The 19,682-nt window shown below is 44.8% G+C and overlaps 1 protein-coding gene across 4 annotated transcripts in view; it reads right to left on the reverse strand.

Annotated features, from left to right (window-relative positions):
* Nucleotides 1-19,682, reverse strand: part of adgrv1 (adhesion G protein-coupled receptor V1) — a 213,878-nt gene that overhangs the window by 60,166 nt on the left and 134,030 nt on the right. For all 4 annotated transcript variants that reach the window (XM_036935476.1, XM_036935475.1, XM_036935474.1 and 1 more), the window contains one exon: nt 5,107-5,223. In XM_036935476.1, coding sequence (XP_036791371.1) covers nt 5,107-5,223 — 117 coding nt within the window. The remainder of the gene's footprint in view (nt 1-5,106; nt 5,224-19,682) is intronic.

Genomic DNA, 19,682 nt, shown 5'->3' on the forward strand with positions numbered 1-19,682 from the left:
AGGGAGGGAAGAAAGGGAGGAGTGGGAAAGAGGAGAGGGGGGGACAGGGGGAGGGGAGGTGGAGAGGGTGATGAGAGGAAGAGGAGTAGGGGAGGGGGGGGGGGGGGGGAGAAGTGGAGTGGGGATGAGGAGATGGGATTCGAGGAGGATAGAGAGCAAAAGGGGGTTAGTGGGGGGCCAGTAGGGAGGAAGAAACTCTAGCCGAAGAGCCAAAGGATTGTTCAGGAACCACATGGCTCACTACTGTTTGCTTTGTAATCTAGCGGAGTAGCAGGTTTGGATTATCTCCCTCGGTATTAGATGCTGTACACCTTGTCCTAGAGAGGCTGACACTAAATACACTCCATAACTCTAGATTGTGATAATACCCGTAAAAGGCCTATCCACAGCCAGGTCCTCATCTTTTTCTGTACAAGAAAGGATCACATAATAATAGGAGAACAGAACATTGCACATTTGATTCCATTACATTCACGAGCTGAAAAGTTATCGGTGAATGGGTGGGTGCGGGGTCAAATGCCAGTCACACAAAACCCTCTGCTTCCATGATCAGTCTCCTCCTCTGAGTGTTGCATCATCAGCAGCGGAGAGAGAGTAAGGGAGAAAGAGCACGAGAGACCGGGAGAGAGAGAGAAACGGTTGTGTAATGCATCATATTGGACTGCTAATGGATTGACACTTTGATTGGAACTCCATGTACATACTTCCTCAACTGGGCCGACCAACCAGTGCTCCCGCACAGTGGCTACCCGGGCTATCTGCATTGTGTCCCGCCACCCACCCACCAACCCCTCTTTTACGCTACTGCTACTCTCTGTTCATCATATATGCATAGTCATAGTCACATATCTACATGTACATACTACCTCAATCAGCCTGACTAACCGGTGTCTGTATGTAGCCTCGCTACTTTTATAGACTCGCTACTGTATATAGCCTGTCTTTTTACTGTTATTTTATTTCTTTACCTACCTATTGTTCACCTAATACCTTTTTTGCACTATTGGTTAGAGCCTGTAAGTAAGCATTTCACTGTAAGGTTGTATTCGGCGCACGTGACGAATAAACTTTGATTTGATTTGATCAGTGATTTGAGGTTTGTAGTTTGGGGTGTGAATAAACAAATTAGGAGTTGGGTTTGTGTTGATTCCTTCAGCACGACCACTGGCTCCGGATAGGCCGGAGAGGCTTTGGCAAGTATTGGCTTGCCATTACATAATGTTGTGGAGCCCTATGTTAAGACAGTTCTAGCCGGGCCTCTGTATCCAAGATGCTCACCGTAAGGGCTCGTAGACTGGCTGACTCAATTAGGCACTGTTATGTTTTGGCTCTGGGCCAGCCAGTATTCCCCCATTGCACCGCTCAACTGGGCCATTGCAGTCCAAAACTTAATTTTCCTGTGTTTTATATATATTTCCACACTATGAGATGGGAGTAGTATTGTGACATTTAAAAAATGATGTGTAAGCTGTTTGAAAAGACCGCCTGAAATTTCAGCTTGTTTTTGGTAGGATGACGTTTTGGCCTGCCTGGTGACATCAGGTGGTAAATTAGTTAATAGACCAATAAGAAAGAGAGTTCCAAACCTCTCTGCAAATAAGAGTTTGTTTTCAGTTTCCCCCCACCCTACTCCCAGACAGTCCTAGCAAAATTCTTGCTTGAGAAATTGCTTTTGCTAAGAAGCCATTTTAAGTAAGGTACTTAGTTGTTACCCAGAAATGATTTGATATTGAGATTTTAAAAATGGCTGCGTTGAACCTTTAATGCTGATTTAGTGCAATATGGTCTGTGAAAGCCTCCTGGCTGGCATCCGCGCATACACCACTTAGCAAAAAGCTGATACCTGACGACTCAAGGAGAGGGAGGGTAGTGGGTGGATACCCCATCCGATCAATATTATGGAGTATCGGGAAGAGAGTAGGGACGTCGATGAAGCCAGGGGTGTCAGCGATATTCTCATGAGCTACTACCGCAGAAAGAGAGAAGTGAAACCAAAGAAGACACATCAGACATCACATCTTGGTGGTTTTAAAGGGGAAGAGATGCAAAAAAAAAAGACATGACAGAGAGAGAGAGAGAGAGAGAGATGGAGAGACAGACGGAGAGAGAGAGAGACAGACGGAGAGAGAGAGAGAGAGACGGAGAGAGAGAGAGAGAGAGAGAGAGAGAGAGATGGAGAAACAGACAGAGAGAGAGAGATGGAGAGACAGACGGAGATAGAGAGAGATGGAGAGACAGACGGAGAGAGAGAGAGATGGAGAGACAGAGAGAGAGATGGAGAGAGACAGAGAGAGAGAGATGGAGAGACAGACGGACAGAGAGAGAGATGGAGAGACAGATGGAGAGAGAGAGAGATGGAGAGACAGATGAAGAGAGAGAGAGATGGAGAAACAGACGGAGAGAGAGAGAGAGAGAGAGAGAGAGAGATGGAGAGAGAGAGAGAGATGGAGAGACAGACGGAGAGAGAGAGAGAGAGAGAGAGAGAGAGAGAGAGAGATGGAGAGACAGACGGAGAGAGAGAGAGAGAGAGAGATGGAGAAACAGACAGAGAGAGAGAGAGAGATGGAGAGACAGACGGAGAGAGATGGAGAGACAGACGGAGAGAGATGGAGAGACAGACGGAGAGAGAGAGATGGAGAGACAGAGAGAGAGAGATGGAGAGACAGATGGAGAGAGAGAGAGATGGAGAGACATACGGAGAGAGAGAGAGATGGAGAGACATACGGAGAGAGAGAGAGATGGAGAGACAGACAGAGAGAGAGAGAGATGGAGAGACAGACGGAGAGAGAGAGAGAGAGAGAGAGAGATGGAGAGACAGACAGAGAGAGAGAGAGATGGAGAGACAGACAGACAGAGAGATGGAGACAGACGGAGAGAGAGAAAGATGCTACTTTGTCAATTTGACTGACAGAGAGTTGAAAGGGGAAAAAAGGTAATGGCACCATCACACACCAACGCAGTGTCTTCCTATGGCTGTGTGAACACTTTCCAGTGTGTATTGCAGAGAGAGAGAGACCTTTTCCACCACCAAATCAGCTCAACTCATACCGTGTGTTTCCATCACGCCAGGCTGCCAGCGTTCTGCCAACATTTAGCTGCGAGCCAGTGCAAACTGCACTGTTTCCTATTGACTTACTAAGAAATCTCAGAGTCAAACTTTATTCATTCAAACATCTCCCAGGTCATCTTGAAAGTATTTCAATCAGGCTTGAGAAACATAGATAATGCAGTTACACGGCTACTACAGCGTGCACCTGGCAACCTTGGTTAGCGCGCAATGCGCAAGGCCCGCCACAGGAGTCGCTGGTGCGCGATGAGACAGGGATTTCCCTACCGGCCAAACCTTCACTAACCCGGACGACGCTAGGCCAATTGTGCGTCGCACCACGGACCTCCCGGTCGCGGCCGGTTACGACAGAGCCTGGGCGCAAACCCAGAGTCTCTGTTGGCGCAGCTGGAGCTGCAGTACAGCGCCCTTAACCACTGCGCCACCCGGGAGGCCCATTAGCTAATTTAATGCACTAATCTTTTCATTTTCAGAAAAAATACTTTTAGGTGCCAAGACAGATCACATCCAGTACATAAACAACTAGAGCTTTCCTCCGCGTCACAAAGAACAGAAGTGGAGCGCCGCAGGTGAAGATAACAGCCTGTTATTGCAAGAAGCGGGTGCAGTTCATTTGGGGTAAGACTCCGAGGTACGGTGTATCAGCTTGTCTTGACCATGTGTAATTAACTAGGCCATGCTCACAGCATTCCTGTCCCTGCAAATAGGTCACAGGTCATCTATACACCACCTCTGGGATTCATTTCAAGTTTAAATATCAAATATGAACCATTTGAAGCGTGTGATCGTTTTTAGAGCTGAGTGTGTGTGTGTGTGTTTTAAAGCAGTTACGTGAGAATGGAAGAGGGTCAGAAGGAGGTGTGTTTATGTGGGGGTTGGGGGGGGTAAGAGAACTTGGAATCCCAATCTTATCACACAAGTACTAGCACAAATACACGACGTACACGCTAACCTGGGATTTTGCCACACATTACATAAAAACGCACGTGTCAGGTAAAGTACAAAGGAAAGAATGAACATCTATTTCTGCCAAGTGACAGAGTCACAAAAGTCCTATTTGACATGGTAGAACTGTAATTGTATTCATGAAATCAAACTATCTATGGAAAGATACAAACCAATTTCCCTTTCAAAGCCTCAAATCCGATCCGTTGACTTATCATTTCAAGAAGTGCCCTGCAATTAAATTCAGGAAGAGTTGACAAATAACAAATGACAGCGCAAAGGATATGAACATCCGAGGTGCAGTATATCAATTCTAGCGTCCACAATTGGTCTTTGATGACAGAAATGCCGCCGCTCAACGCCGACTATCGTACGAGAGAGAGAGAGAGAGAGAGAGACAGAGAGGGGGAGCACCCTGACTGAATGACCCTCATTGTCCACACAAGCGGAAATGGGCATACATGGGCCTTGCGTGCCAACGTGTGTGCCAAGGCAGCATAGGACTATCAGAACAGCTTTCAACAGGTTGGCGCAGGTGTACAGATGGCCCGGAGAACAGTATGCCAGTCTTTCAGAGCCTGCTCTGTGCCATTGTTCAGGTCTACACTTCTTTAGACAACCCACCTGACCTTAAACGAGGCTGATCATTCAATAAAAAGTCTAAAGTGGATTTTGAAAATACATACACGACCTCAGTGGCGAACCTTGACTATAGGACTCAGGCCCTTCAGTGGAACAAAAAAAAATAATCTAATATGTAGTATCAAACCAAAAGAAATCAAGAAAATAACGGAAACATAGCATCACTTAATGCACTTTTGTATTCATGTGACTATGACTGGACTCACAGAGGGAGCATATTTGGAAATGTAATGAGACGACGCACCAAACCAACATTGTCCTGGTTAGTTTAGGGTTAGAGCAGTATGTATGAAATGTTTTAGAATAGGAGTGCTGATTTAGGATCAGCTTTGCCTTTTATATCGATCAGAATGAACACGACTCAATGTACAGGTGGGACCTGATCCTAGATCAGCACTCTGACTCCAAGAAGCTTGATACATACAGGCCCAGGTGTCAGCAGCAGGCCTTACCTGGATGAGCATCCAGCTGAACTGGCTGAGGTGGAAGTAGTGGGAGAAGAGGCCCAGGACAGCACAGCTGTCTTCGGAGAAGACACGACCACGGAACGCCGACACCAGGAAACAGATCTACAACACAGAGAGAGAGAGAGACACAGAGCAATATGGAGGGAGACAGAGAGAGAGAGAGAGAGAGAGAGACACAGAGCGATATGGAGGGAGACAGAGAGAGAGAGAGAGAGAGACACAGAGTGATTATGGAGGGAGACAGAGAGAGAGAGAGAGAGAGAGAGAGAGAGAGAGAGAGTGATATGGAGGGAGACAGAGAGAGAGAGAGAGAGAGAGAGAGAGCGATATGGAGGGAGACAGAGAGAGAGAGACAGAGAGAGAGAGAGAGAGAGAGAGAGAGAGAGAGAGACAGAGAGGGGAGTCAGCTGAAAGGCCCACAGAAATACACTAATGCACACAAACAAACATGCAGCAAAACGAATAAGGCATAACATTTGCCTGTATACTATGCTCTTCACTACACAACATCCAGCCTCCTCAATCTCACTCACACTAATACAGTTCATGCAAAATAACACTGGCACAAAAAACACTTACACTTTCCCATTTACACTTTCCCTCTGCGGTCTGAGCTCAGCCGGCTAGTATTAGGAACAGTTTGAAATTGACTGGGGTGGGTGGGGTGGTCCAAAATAGGGGAGGGTTGTGTAACTTTTTGGGGGGTTTGGGGAGGGTTGTGTGTTTTTTTATTGTAGCAAATTTTTTCCCCTGGTTTACATTCTCCATTTTCTAGGTTTTGCTATATCATTTCTTCCATCCTAGCCGCATGTCCTCATTTGCTTGCATGCGCCAACCCTATATCAGGGTGTTTTGGTACTTCCCTTATGCACTATGCTTTTCCGTGCACTAACTAAACCACAGGTAAATATAGTCTACCAGTCTAACTGTCTATCCTGCCCTCTAGCCACCATTCATAGTGGTGGGTGGATCGTATGTCAGGATCTGCAATAAGCTAAGTAGCAATCATACCACACATAAAATCATTCGAAGTTGCATCAAGGTGCATAAAATAAACTGTGACGCCAGACACTACAGCTCAAAAAGTTCCCCCATTGATCTTGTTTTTTTTTTTTTACCTTTATTTAACTAGGCAAGTCAGTTAAGAACAAATTCTTATTTTCAATGACGGCCTCGGAACACTGCCTGTTCAGGGGCAGAACGACAGATTTGTACCTTGTCAGCTCGTGGGTTTAAACTTGCAACCTTCCGGTTACTAGTCCAACGCTCTAACCACTAGGCTACCCTGCCACCCCATTGTTCAGGGACAATGGATGTATCCTACCCAGACAAGCCTACAACACCACAATGCAATGAACAATTGCATTCATGTTTTCAAGAGAGCAAAAAAAATGACACTCTCGACTGTTAAACCGAAGTGAAAGTGTCAATTTGAATAACAGCGCAAAAGCCCTGCCATCTGAATATGTCATGCCGTTTGGATAAACTCTCGTCGGTTGATAAGGTGTAGAAAGGCACAGTAGCAGGCTTTTAAGGCTGTATTTTAAGTTCTGATGCTAAGATCGGTTCAATCTCCCACGTCGTCCTATAACAGCGTGGCCACATATGCTCCCAGCAGGTCCAGAGATTCAGGGAAGCTTAATGCTTCCTCTTCTAGCGGCTATACCTCGCCCACTCATACCTAATGCTTCAACATAGCCTAAATATAGCCTATACTGCAAACCATGATGTTGAAGCGCCCGAAGTTTGTGTCGTGCACTGGCACAGAAACCTGTTGATATAAAGATGGCATCATTATTGTCTGCAACCAGCTCTGATCGTGGTGTAATGAAACATGTAGGGAGAGTGAGCTCGTCAGTGGTGGTCGGCGAACCCTCAACCTTCTGGCCCGTAGCCCTGCGTGGCATCGACTGTGCCAAAAAAGCATGCTACAGTGGCAAAGTCGATATCCACGTTTATCGACACAGAGTCGCTACAATTATTTGTGTTTGTGGTCGTAAACATTATTTTGAGTTCCTTCCATGAGGGGGGAGGGAGGGTGTGCAAATATTTTTTTACAGTACAAGGGGAGGGGAAAGGGGGTCCATTTTTGTTTATGACACCCCGAGTTGGACCAGTCCTATCCCTCCCCCCTCCTGCAGACCTGTTACATCACAATGTGCAAAGGCAGGCAGGACCAAAATAAATAACAACAACAAGTTACAAATACTTCTTGGGTACCCGTCCAGGACCCTGTGTGTGTGTCCTACCGAAGGGCACTGCAGTCCACACTGTGTTTGTGTGTGTGTGTGTGTGTGTGTGTGTGTGTGTGTGTGTGTGTGCATGCGTGTATATAACCTGACTGTACAAAACATTAAGGACACCTTCCTAATATTGAGTTGCACCCGCCCATTTTGCCCTCGGAACAGCCTCAATTCGTCAGGGCATGGACCCTTACAAGGTGTCGAAAGCGTTCCACAGGGATGCTGGCCTATGTTGAATCCAATGCTTCCCACAGTTGTGTCAAGTTGGCTGGATGTCCTTTGGGTGGTGGACCATTTTTTATACACACGGGAAACTGTTGAGCGTGACAAACCCAGCAGCGTTGCAGTTCTTTACACAAACCAGTGCACCTGGCACCTGCTGCCATAACCCGTTCAAAGACACTTAAATCTTGTGGATTGCCCACATACCCTCTGCATGGCACACATTACATGTCTGAATTTCCTCAAGGCTTAAACATCCTTCTTTAGCCTGTCTCCTCCCCTTCATCTACACTGATTGAAGAGGATTTAATAAGTGACGTCAATAAGGGATCATAACTTTCACCGGGATTCACCTGGTCAGTCTATGTCATGGAAAGTGTCCTTAATGTTTTGAAAACTCAGTGCATATCTGTCGGTGTGTGTGTGTGTGTGTGTGTGTGTGTGGTATGTGAGTGCGTGCGTGTACATGGGAGGGACCTAATTTAATTAGCAATTGGGGGGGAATTCAGAAAAGCCATGACGACAGCTGAAAATACTGCAGCTCTCTAACGGCAGAGCTTAATTAACCCATGGGACAGAGCCTTGTGCCACTGCCAAGCACAGCACCATCTCTGCTTATGTAACCGTGGCTGCCACCTGGCCCGGTGCCAGTGCTGAAGGCCAGGGAAGGAGGGACGGAAGGAGCGAGGGAGGGTGAGGAGGGAGAGAGAAGGAGGACATTGAGTCTCCTAACTCTGCCTTTACACAGATGAAGCCAAGAAAGGGAATGAGCAAGAAACAGAGAGAGAGGAAGATGGAAAAAGAGCAGGGAGAGACAGCGCCTGCACACCTGCCAGACTGCCAGGAGTGACGGATAGGAAGGCTACAGTACATCCAGATGGCACGCTGCACCAAGCACACCTGCAGAATGATGCTTCTTCATCTGTCTTACTACTCTCTAGGTGCCCCCATCCTCGTCATCACAACATCATTCTGCAGCTAACTCATCAATGTACCCTATGCTGGTGTAAACACACAGTATTTGTATATTGTATGACATTTGAATAGGACATTAGATCAAGATGTCTGTTGTTGGGAAAGTAGTTAAAGCAACTGATTTGTGTCAAGCGTCACTGTCTGATGCTAAGAATGCTCACCCATTGCTATAATTTGACACTTCTGAAGGTTCATACACATATAATGGCATCTGAGGAGATGGCTGCCGTGTTTTGGGCTCCTAACCAACTGCTATTTTGTTTGCTTTTTCGCGTTGTTTGTAACTTATTTTGTACATAATGTTTCCGCCATCGTCTCTTATGACCGAAAAGAGTTTCTGGCTATCAGAACAGCGATGACTCTATCCTCCTGATTCCTCGCTCAATACGGAAGTGGTTAGGTGACGCTGATCCTAAGCTACAGGATTGTTTTGCTAGCACAGACTGGAATATGTCACGGGATTCATCCGAGGAGTATACTACATCAGTCACCGGCTTCATCAATAAGTGCATCGACGACGTCGTCCCCACTGCTAATCCAATTGCCACCCAAACTATTTGCCTTGACCCTCCCCCCGTCTTTACGCTGCTGCTTCTCGCTGTTCATTATCTAGGCATAGTCCCTTTACCTCTACCTCCATTTCCATATTACCTCAATTACCCTTGACTAACCTGTACCCCCGCACATTGACTCGGTACCGGTACCCCCTGTATATAGCCTCGTTATTGTCATTGTTATTTTAACTTGGTTTTATATTGGTTAGGGGCTTGTAAAGTAAGCATTTCACTGTAAGGTGTAACCTGTTGTATTTGACGTATGTAACAAATTCAATTTGATTTCTATGACAGTACACTCAACAGTGGCAAGTTAGCTTTCATGAATCTAGTTGATGTGGCTACTAAAACAGCAGTAACGTTTGATCGGTAGAAGATAATCCTGTTCCGATGTCAGATGTAAATAGCAGAGACCACGATGCCATACGGCGTACGTTTTTTTTCTAAAGTCCTGGGACAGTGGTCAAAGTAGCTGATTTGGGTCAAAGGTTACATTGTTTTCAGCCGAATAGAATGTTTGAAGTCACAGCTTCAGAGTGAATGTTTTTAACAACGGGAGGTTCAGAATGTTGAAGAAATCCCATTAAAGTGGATGAAGTTGAATAAAGGTATAATAGTATAAAAAGTATAAGGGGTATCAAAACATTGTAGGCAAGCACACGTCAGCATTTCACTGTAAGGTCTAAACCTGTTGTACTCGGCGCATGTGACAAATGCAACTGAATTTGATTTGTTTTATTTTAAACTGTTGAATTGCGTGTCGAGCTTAAATGGTCTAAGACTAGTGGCGTGCTAAATAATAACTATAATAAAAATAAAAATACATTTAAACAATATTTAAAGTGTGGCTGCTGTCGCAAGCCACATCAATAAGCCGCACCTTTGAATTACACAACGTTTGTGCGAGCCAGGGAGTTAGATTCTTGACAAATGTTTTTGGACTGGACATAGTATATCTGCATACTGAGTCATGTTAAGTCTCGCTGTTGGAATGAATACGTTTTCACAGCAGACGCAGGGACTAGTCAGGTTGACACTCCCTAACGTCAGGGCTACAAGAATATATATCAACCAAACAGGTCACCTTTTTTAAGATCCTGACACAAGGGTTCCGTTCCTTAGGCCTACAGTCGCGACGAGTCTTATAACTACTGCTTTCGCAACCCTCAAAATCACCAGAGGACCATTTGCTAACATAGGGAACCTAATAGATTTCCATGATAGATCAACATTGGTGTCAAAAACCCTACAAGAATTCTATGATAGGTAGCTGGGGTCACTAGCCCAGAGCCATCGCCTATCCACGATGACTATCAGTAAACATCAAAGACCAACAGCTCTCCATATAAGCACATAAGCAGAGAGAGAGAGAGAGAGAGAGAGAGAGAGAGAGAGAGAGAGAGAGAGAGAGAGAGAGAGAGCAAACAAGCTCTCCCTTCCAACCAAACAAGTTATGCATTAGGTCGCGCGGCCCTATCACACCACAGCTACGCTCAATTTACTTCACAATGCAGTCGCCCAGGCAACCTAGGGCAACAAATATTGCATAAAGCAGTCTCATTTCACCTCGCCCCCGAGGTAACACTTCCACTAAGGTGGTTGATTCCTTCCCTCTCTCCCACTCCCTTTCAGAAACTCTGAGCCAGCACTAATGAATCATTGCAGGGTTTGTCACCTCTCCTATAGGCCTGGATCCTATGTTGAGTTCGGGGCTTTATTTAGATAAACAATGAGGTAACTCCGTTTTCCGTTAGTTTTGCAGCTCTGTATGGTGTGAGAAGGGGAGGGGCGATTCAGGAAGGAAGCCGGGGCAAGAGCTGCCTGGAATGGAGCCTTTGAACCAGGTGGCTACTAGGAAGTGTGATTCCGGGCAGCAGTTATTTGCCCTGAATAAAACCTTGGCCTGGCCAAGGGCACAGCATGCCACAGTCATCACACACACACACACACACACACACACACACACACACACACAATCTTTGTTTTCCTCTTCTTCTCATGCCCTGACAGTGTTTATTGCATAGCAGTGAGAGGGTCAGGTCTCCTCAATAAGACCAGCCCCAGACAGAGCCAATTCATTGATCATAGCCAATTCATTGATCATAGCCAGTTCATTGATCATAGCATGAACCGTGTTTTCTGGATTATCAAGGGGCGGTGGTCTTGGTTAGAGCTCTATGGTGTGGGCTCAGTGGAGCATACAGGACAGGATCACTGGATCACTGAGTGGATCCCCTACAGATTTAATTTGGGTATCTATCCACCTACTGCCTGGGCTTTCTAACCATGCCCTTAGATGGCTATCTAGAGAATCCACCCTAAAATAAGCAGTCAAACAACTGTTGCACAGCAGCCAAGGACTCTGTGCTCTGAAAGCCCTCCACTCATGCCTTTTGTCCCCTCTATTGACACTTTTCTGAACCCCAGTCATTTCCATCGAAGACATGCTTCAGCTTGGTCTTTTTTAAATTATTATTGCGTGAGTAATATATTGTGATTGCAGATATTGCACACAATATTGCCCGTTCATACAAGAGCAATCAAATCCCATCTAGTCTAATCTATATATCAAATAAAACAAATTATTTGATCAAATGCATTATCACATTTAAAAAAATAAAATAATCCATAATAGAAAATGACTCAAGTAAAAGTGAAATTCACCTAGTAAAATACTACTTGAGTAAGTCTAAAAGTATTTGATTTTAATGATACTTAAGTATCAAAAGTAAATGTAATTTTAAAAATATACATACGTATCAAAAGTAAAAGTATAAATCATTTTAAAATATGTTAGGCAAACCAGACGGCACCATTTTCTTGTTTTTTAATTTTACGGAGAGTCAGGGGCACATTCCAACACTCAGACATCATTTACAGATAGTCAGGGGCACACTCCAACACTCAGACATAATTTACAGATAGTCAGGGGCACACTCCAACACTCAGACATAATTTACAGATAGTCAGGGGCACACTCCAACACTCAGACATCATTTACAGATAGTCAGGGGCACACTCCAACACTCAGACATCATTTACAGATAGTCAGGGGCACACTCCAACACTCAGACATCATTTACAGATAGTCAGGGGCACACTCCAACACTCAGACATCATTTACAGATAGTCAGGGGCACACTCCAACACTCAGACATCATTTACAGATAGTCAGGGGCACACTCCTACACTCAGACATCATTTACAGATGGTCAGGGGCACACTCCAACACTCAGACATCATTTACAGATAGTCAGGGGCACACTCCAACACTCAGACATCATTTACAGATAGTCAGGGGCACACTCCAACACTCAGACATCATTTACAGATAGTCAGGGGCACACTCCAACACTCAGACATCATTTACAGATAGTCAGGGGCACACTCCAACACTCAGACATCATTTACAGATAGTCAGGGGCACACTCCAACACTCAGACATCATTTACAGATAGTCAGGGGCACACTCCAACACTCAGACATCATTTACAGATAGTCAGGGGCACACTCCAACACTCAGACATCATTTACAGATAGTCAGGGGCACACTCCAACACTCAGACATCATTTACAGATAGTCAGGGGCACACTCCAACACTCAGACATCATTTACAGATAGTCAGGGGCACACTCCAACACTCAGACATCATTTACAGATAGTCAGGGGCACACTCCAACACTCAGACATCATTTACAGATAGTCAGGGGCACACTCCAACACTCAGACATCATTTACAGATAGTCAGGGGCACACTCCAACACTCAGACATCATTTACAGATAGTCAGGGGCACACTCCAACACTCAGACATCATTTACAGAGAGTCAGGGGCACACTCCAACACTCAGACATCATTTACAGATAGTCAGGGGCACACTCCAACACTCAGACATCATTTACAGAGAGTCAGGGGCACACTCCAACACTCAGACATCATTTACAGATAGTCAGGGGCACACTCCAACACTCAGACATCATTTACAGATAGTCAGGGGCACACTCCAACACTCAGACATCATTTACAGATAGTCAGGGGCACACTCCAACACTCAGACATAATTTACAGATAGTCAGGGGCACACTCCAACACTCAGACATCATTTACAAATGAAGCATTTGTGTTTAGTGAATCCGCCAGATCAAAGGCAGTACGGATGACCAGGGATGTTCTTTTGATAAGTGCATGAATTGGACCGTTTTTCTGTCCTGCTAAGCATTCAAAATGGACTTTTGGGTGACAGGGAAAATGTAAAAAGTACATTATTTTCCTTAGGAATGTAGTGAAGCAAAAGTAAAAGTTGTCAAAAATATAAATAGTAAAGTCAAATATCCCAGATACCCTGGACCCACTCCAAATTGCAAACCACCCCAACAGACCACCCCATCGTCCACAGACGATGCAATCTCAATTGCACTGCCCTCCCAACTAGACAAGAGGAATACCTGTGTGAGAATGCAGTTAACTGACTACAGCTCAACACCATAGTGCTCTCCAAGCTCATCATCAGACCCTGAGACTGAACACCTCCCTCTGCAGCTGGATCCTGGACTCCTGACAGGCCAACCTTAGGTGGTGAGGGTAGGCGACAACACCTCCGCCACGCTGACCCTCAACATGGGGGATCCCAGGGGTGCATGCTTAGCTCCGTCCTGTACTCCCTGTTTACCAATGACTGTGCGGCCACGCACAGCTTCAAGTCCATTATCAAGTTTGCTGATGACACGACATTTGTAGGCCTGATCACAGATGGCAATGAGACAGCCTAAAGGGAGAGGTCAGAGATCTGGCAGTGTGGTGCCAGGACAACAATCTCTCTCTCAACGTCAGCAAGAACAAGGAGCTAATTGTGGACTACAGGAAACAGGGGTGTGTGCACCCCCCCATCTACATCGACGGGGCCGCATTGGACAGGGTCAAGAGACTCAAGTTCCTCAGTGTCCACATCACTGAGGACATAACATGGTCCTCTCACACCAGCACAATTGTGAAGGCGTAAGGGATTTGGTATGTCCTCTAGATCCTCCAGAACTTTTACAGGTGCACAATCGAAAGCATCCTGACAGGTTGCATCACCGCTTGGTATGGCAACTGCAAAGCCCTTGATCGCAATGTCCTACAGAGGGTGGTGCGGACAGCCCCATAAATCACCAGGGGCAAGCTCCCAGCCACTCAGGACATTTATGCCAAGCGGTGTCTGAGAAAGGCCCGAAAGATTATCAAAGACCACAGTCAACCCAGCCATGGACGGTCCTCTCTCTGGTTCTGTCCGGCAGGCGGTTCCACTAGTATTTATCCTGCTACCAGTCACTTTTTTACCTACCTCAATTACTCCATTACCCCTGCACATTGTAATATTGGTACTGGCACTGTCCTGTATATAGTTTGCATTCTTTTTTTTTCTTCTCTCATATTTCTCTTTACTTGATATTGACTACTGCGTTGTTGGGAAAGAGCTTGTAATTAAGCATTTCATTTGTACCATTTTAAGTGAATTAAAAAATAAATATATACTTAAATAATACTTTATTAGCAAGGATATACAAAATGATCTAAATTGGAACAATTTTAAATAGATTTAATGCATTTAATGCACATTTTATTAGTATTTTATTAGCATTTAAGTATATTAAATATACTTAAACCTATTTAAATTGGGACACTTTTTTATACTTAAGTATATTCTTAGTATATTAGATAAAGAGCAAAACGATGGCATTCCTCCGATGGCATTGAAAAGTCATCATCAATAAGTGCATCGATGACGTCTTCCCCCACAGTGACCCTACGTACATATCCCATGGCCTCTGGCCTCTGGTTAGATTACAGGGAACATCTGGACAGAGCTAAAGGCTAGAGCTGGCACTGTCAAGGAGTGGGACTCTAACCCGGAAGCTTATAAGAAATTCCGCTACGCCCTCCGACGAACCATCAAACAGGCCTTCGATGGGGTGGCAGGGTAGCCTAGTGGTTAGAGTGTTGGACTAGTAACCGGAAGGTTGCAAGTTCAAACCCCCGAGCTGACAAGGTACAAATCTTTCGTTCTGCCCCTGAACAGGCAGTTAACCCACTGTTCCTAGGCCGTCATTGAAAATAAGAATTTGTTCTTAACTGACTTGCCTGGTTAAATAAAGGTAAAATATAAATAAATAAAAAAAGGCAAGGCGACAATAAAGGACTACGATCTAATCATACTACACCAGCTCCGACGCTTGTTGGATGTGGCAGAGCTTGCAAACTATCACAGATTACAAAGGGAAGCACAGCAGAGAGTTGCCCAGTGACACGATCCTACGAGACGAGCTAAATGACTTGTATGCTCGCTTCGAGGCAAGTAACACTGAAACATGCATGAGAGCACCAGCAGTTCCGGACGACTGTGTGATCACTCTCTCCACAGCCGATGTGAGTAAGAACTTTAAACAGGTCAACATTCACAAGGCCGCAGGGACAGATGGATTACCAGGATGTGTACTGCGAGCTTGCGCTTACCAACTGGCAAGTGTCTTCACTGATATTTTCAACTTCTCCCTGTCCGAGTCTGTTAATACAACATCTCCTTATAGGGAGATGTTTTAAGCAGACCACCAAAGTGGCTGTGCCCAAGAACACTAAAGTAACTTGCCTAAATGACTACCGACCCGTAGCACTCACGTCTGTAGCCATGAAGTGCTTTGAAAGGCTGGTCATGGCTCACATCAACACCATTATCCCAGAAACCCTAGACCCACTCCAATTTGCATACCGCCCCAACAGATCCACAGATGATGCAATCTCTATTGCACTAAACTCTGCCCTTTCCCACCTGGACAAAAATAACACCAATGTGAAAATGCTATTCATTGACTACAGCTCAGCGTTCAACACCATAGTGCCCTCAAAGCTCATCAACAAGCTAAGGACCCTGGGACTAAGCACCTCCCTCAGCAACTGGATCCTGGACTTCCTGACGGGCCACCCCCGTGGTGGTAAGGGTAGGTAACAACACATGCGCCACACTGATCCTCAACACAGGGGCCCCTCAGGGGTGCGTGCTCAGTCCCTTCCTGTACTCCCTGTTCACTGCATGGCCAGGCACGACTCCAACCACATCATTAAGTTTTCCAATGACACAACAGTGGTAGGCCTGATCACTGACAACGACGAGACAGCATATAGGGAGAAGGTCAGAGACCTGACCGTGTGGTGCCAGGACAACAATCTCTCCCTCAACGTGATCAAGACAAAGGAGATGATTGTGGACTACAGGAAAAAGACTACAGAGCACGCCCCCAAACTCATCAACGGGGCTGCTGTGGAGCAGGTTGAGAGCTTCAAGTTCCTTGGTGTCCACATCACCAACAAACTAACATGGTCCAAGCACACCAAGACAGTCTTGAAGAGGGCATGACAAAACCTATTCCCCCTCAGGAGACTGAAAAGATTTGGCATGTGTCCTCAGATCCTTAAAAGGTTCTACAGCTGCACCATCGAGAGCATTACTGCCTAGTATGGCAACTGCTCGGCCTCCGAACGCAAGCCACTACAGAGGGTAGTGCGAATGGTCCAGTACATCAGTGGGGCCAAGCTTCCAGCCATCCAGGACCTCTATACCAGGCGGTGTCAGAGGAAGGCCCTAGTCATAGACTGTTCTCTCTGCTACCCATGGCAAGTGGTACCGGAGCGCCAAGTCTAGGTCCAAGAGGTTTTATACAGCCTCTACCCCCAAGCCATAAGACTCCTGAACAGCAACAACACCTAATCAAATGGCTATCCAGACTATTTGCATTGCCCCCCCCCCTCCCCCCCTCCCCTCGCCTACACTGCTGCAACTCTCTGTTGTTATCATCTAAGCATAGTCACTTAGCATAGTCACTTTAATAACTCTACCTACATGTACATATTACCTCAACTAACCGGTGTCCCCGCACATTGACTCTGTACCGGTACCCCACTGTATATAGTCTCATTATTATTATTTTACTGCTGCTCTTTAATTACTTGGTACTTTTAATTCTTACTCTTATCCAACTGCATTGTTGGTTAGGGGCTCGTAAGTAAGCATTTCACTGTAAGGTCTACCCTTGTTGTATTCGGCGCATGTGACTAATAACATTTGATTTGACTCAATCACCTGTTTATTACCTCCCCTATATTTGTCAGTTCCCCAGCTCTGCTCCCTGCTGCTGTACTGATTTGTCTGTGTTACCCGTGTGCTGACGCTGTTCCTGTCTCGTTCCATGTCCGTTCCATATTAAATGTTTGACTCCCCGTACCTGCTTCGCCTCTGCAGCGTCATCAATTTGACACCTTACAGATGACACTACCGTTCAAAGGTTTGGGGTCACTTAAAAATGTCCTAGTTTCAGCATGATAATGCACGAGCCCATGTTGCAAGGATCTGTACATAATTCCTGGAAGCTGAAAATATCCCAGTTATTCTATGGCCTGCATACTCACCAGACATGTCATCCATTGAGCATGTTTAGGATGCTCTGGATCGAAGTGTATGACAACGTGTTCCAGTTCTCGCTAATGTCCAGTGACAATGAATTTAAAGTACACTGTTAATAAGTGTACTGAAGTGCGATGATAGCATATTTATAGTATACCAAAAGCCTGAATAAACAATGTAACTGTAATGATATTATATTAATAGTACACATCAGATATAGTAGAAAGATACATCTCGTATTTGAAGTATATTATTAGATTTGTTGGTATATTTAAGTAAACTTTAGCATACTTGTAATATATTAAAATATACTTTTTTCAATTGAGCATATGACAAATAAACTTTGAAACTCGAAGCTAGAGCTAGGGGCCGGCAAGCATCCTAAATGCATGGCCCTCTATCAGTACACACTGGGCCGTACCTCAGTTTTGTATAAATAGCCTCTAAAACAACATGTCATCCATTGAGCATGTTTAGGATGCTCTGGATCGAAGTGTATGACAACGTGTTCCAGTTCTCGCTAATGTCCAGTGACAATGAATTTAAAGTACACTGTTAATAAGTGTACTGAAGTGCGATGATAGCATATTTATAGTATACCAAAAGCCTGAATAAACAATGTAACTGTAATGATATTATATTAATAGTACACATCAGATATAGTAGAAAGATACATCTCGTATTTGAAGTATATTATTAGATTTGTTGGTATATTTAAGTAAACTTTAGCATACTTGTAATATATTAAAATATACTTTTTTCAATTGAGCATATGACAAATAAACTTTGAAACTCGAAGCTAGAGCTAGGGGCCGGCAAGCATCCTAAATGCATGGCCCTCTATCAGTACACACTGGGCCGTACCTCAGTTTTGTATAAATAGCCTCTAAAACAACAGCGTATTACTGCATTACTCATCTCATATGTACATACTGTATTTTATGCCATCTATTGCATCTTGCAAATGTCGCTCAGTCATTGCTCATCCACACATTTATATGTATATAGTCATATTCCCTTCCTTTACTTAGATTTCTGTGTATTAGGTAGTTGTTGTGGGATTGTTAGATTACTTGTTAGATGTTGCTGCGCTGCACTGTCTGAACTAGAACTAGAAACATTTCGCTCACAATAACATCTGCTAACCATGTGTATGTATAACATTTTATTTGATTTGAGCTCCAGTGGGTACACCAGTGCCCCCCAATGCCTGCAGTAAACTGCCACGGGGATAGGCTAGGTAAAGCGCCAGTCAAAAGTTTGGACAATCCTACTCATTCCAAGGTTTTTCTTTATTTGTACTATTTTCTACATTGTATAATAATAGTGAAGACATCAGAACTATGAACAAACACATATGGAATAATGTAGTAACCAATAAAAGTGTTAAAGTAGTCCAAATATATTTTATATTTGAGATTCTTCAAAGTAGAATATATTTAAATTTGTTTAACACTTTTTTTTGGTTACTACATGATTCCATATGTGTTTGTTCATAGTTCTGATGTCTTCACTATGTAGGAAATAGTACAAATAAAGAGAAACCCTAGATTGAGTAGGTGTGTCCAAACTTTTTACTGGTACTGTAGTTGTCAGGTGGATACGTTGTTAGTTTGTTGCCAGATCCCAGCCTCCTTTTTGTGTGTGTGTGGGTCCTCAGACACTGTGCTCAGTAAAAATCACAGTGTGGGAGGTACAGGACTCAAAGTACAGGTCTCACATCCTGTGTGTGTGTGTGTGTGTGTGTGTGTGTGTGCGTGCGTGCATGCGCAAGTGTGTGTGTGTGCAAGCGTGAGTGTGTGCAAGCGTGAGTGTGTGCAAGCGTGTCTGTGTGTGTGCAAGCGTGAGTGTGCAAGCGTGAATGTGTACGTGTGTGCAAGCGTGAGTGTGAAAAGAGAGGATGTATACACAGTACACTCCGGTAAAACAGGAACCACTAAGGCACACCAGCACAAACAACTGAAAGCCTGTCTCTAATTTATTGTCCCAGTGTACAAAGATGACAAATTCAGTCACACTCACACTCAACACAGTCCAAGGCAGCCATGCACCCAGGAGATAGATAAATACCTGGCATAGAGACAGACTGGAAGAGCAGAGGCCACATAAGGGTTGGGGAATAGAGCTTCCTC

Source organism: Oncorhynchus mykiss, chromosome 11 (assembly GCF_013265735.2).
Source record: "Oncorhynchus mykiss isolate Arlee chromosome 11, USDA_OmykA_1.1, whole genome shotgun sequence".
Lineage (NCBI taxonomy): Eukaryota > Metazoa > Chordata > Actinopteri > Salmoniformes > Salmonidae > Oncorhynchus > Oncorhynchus mykiss.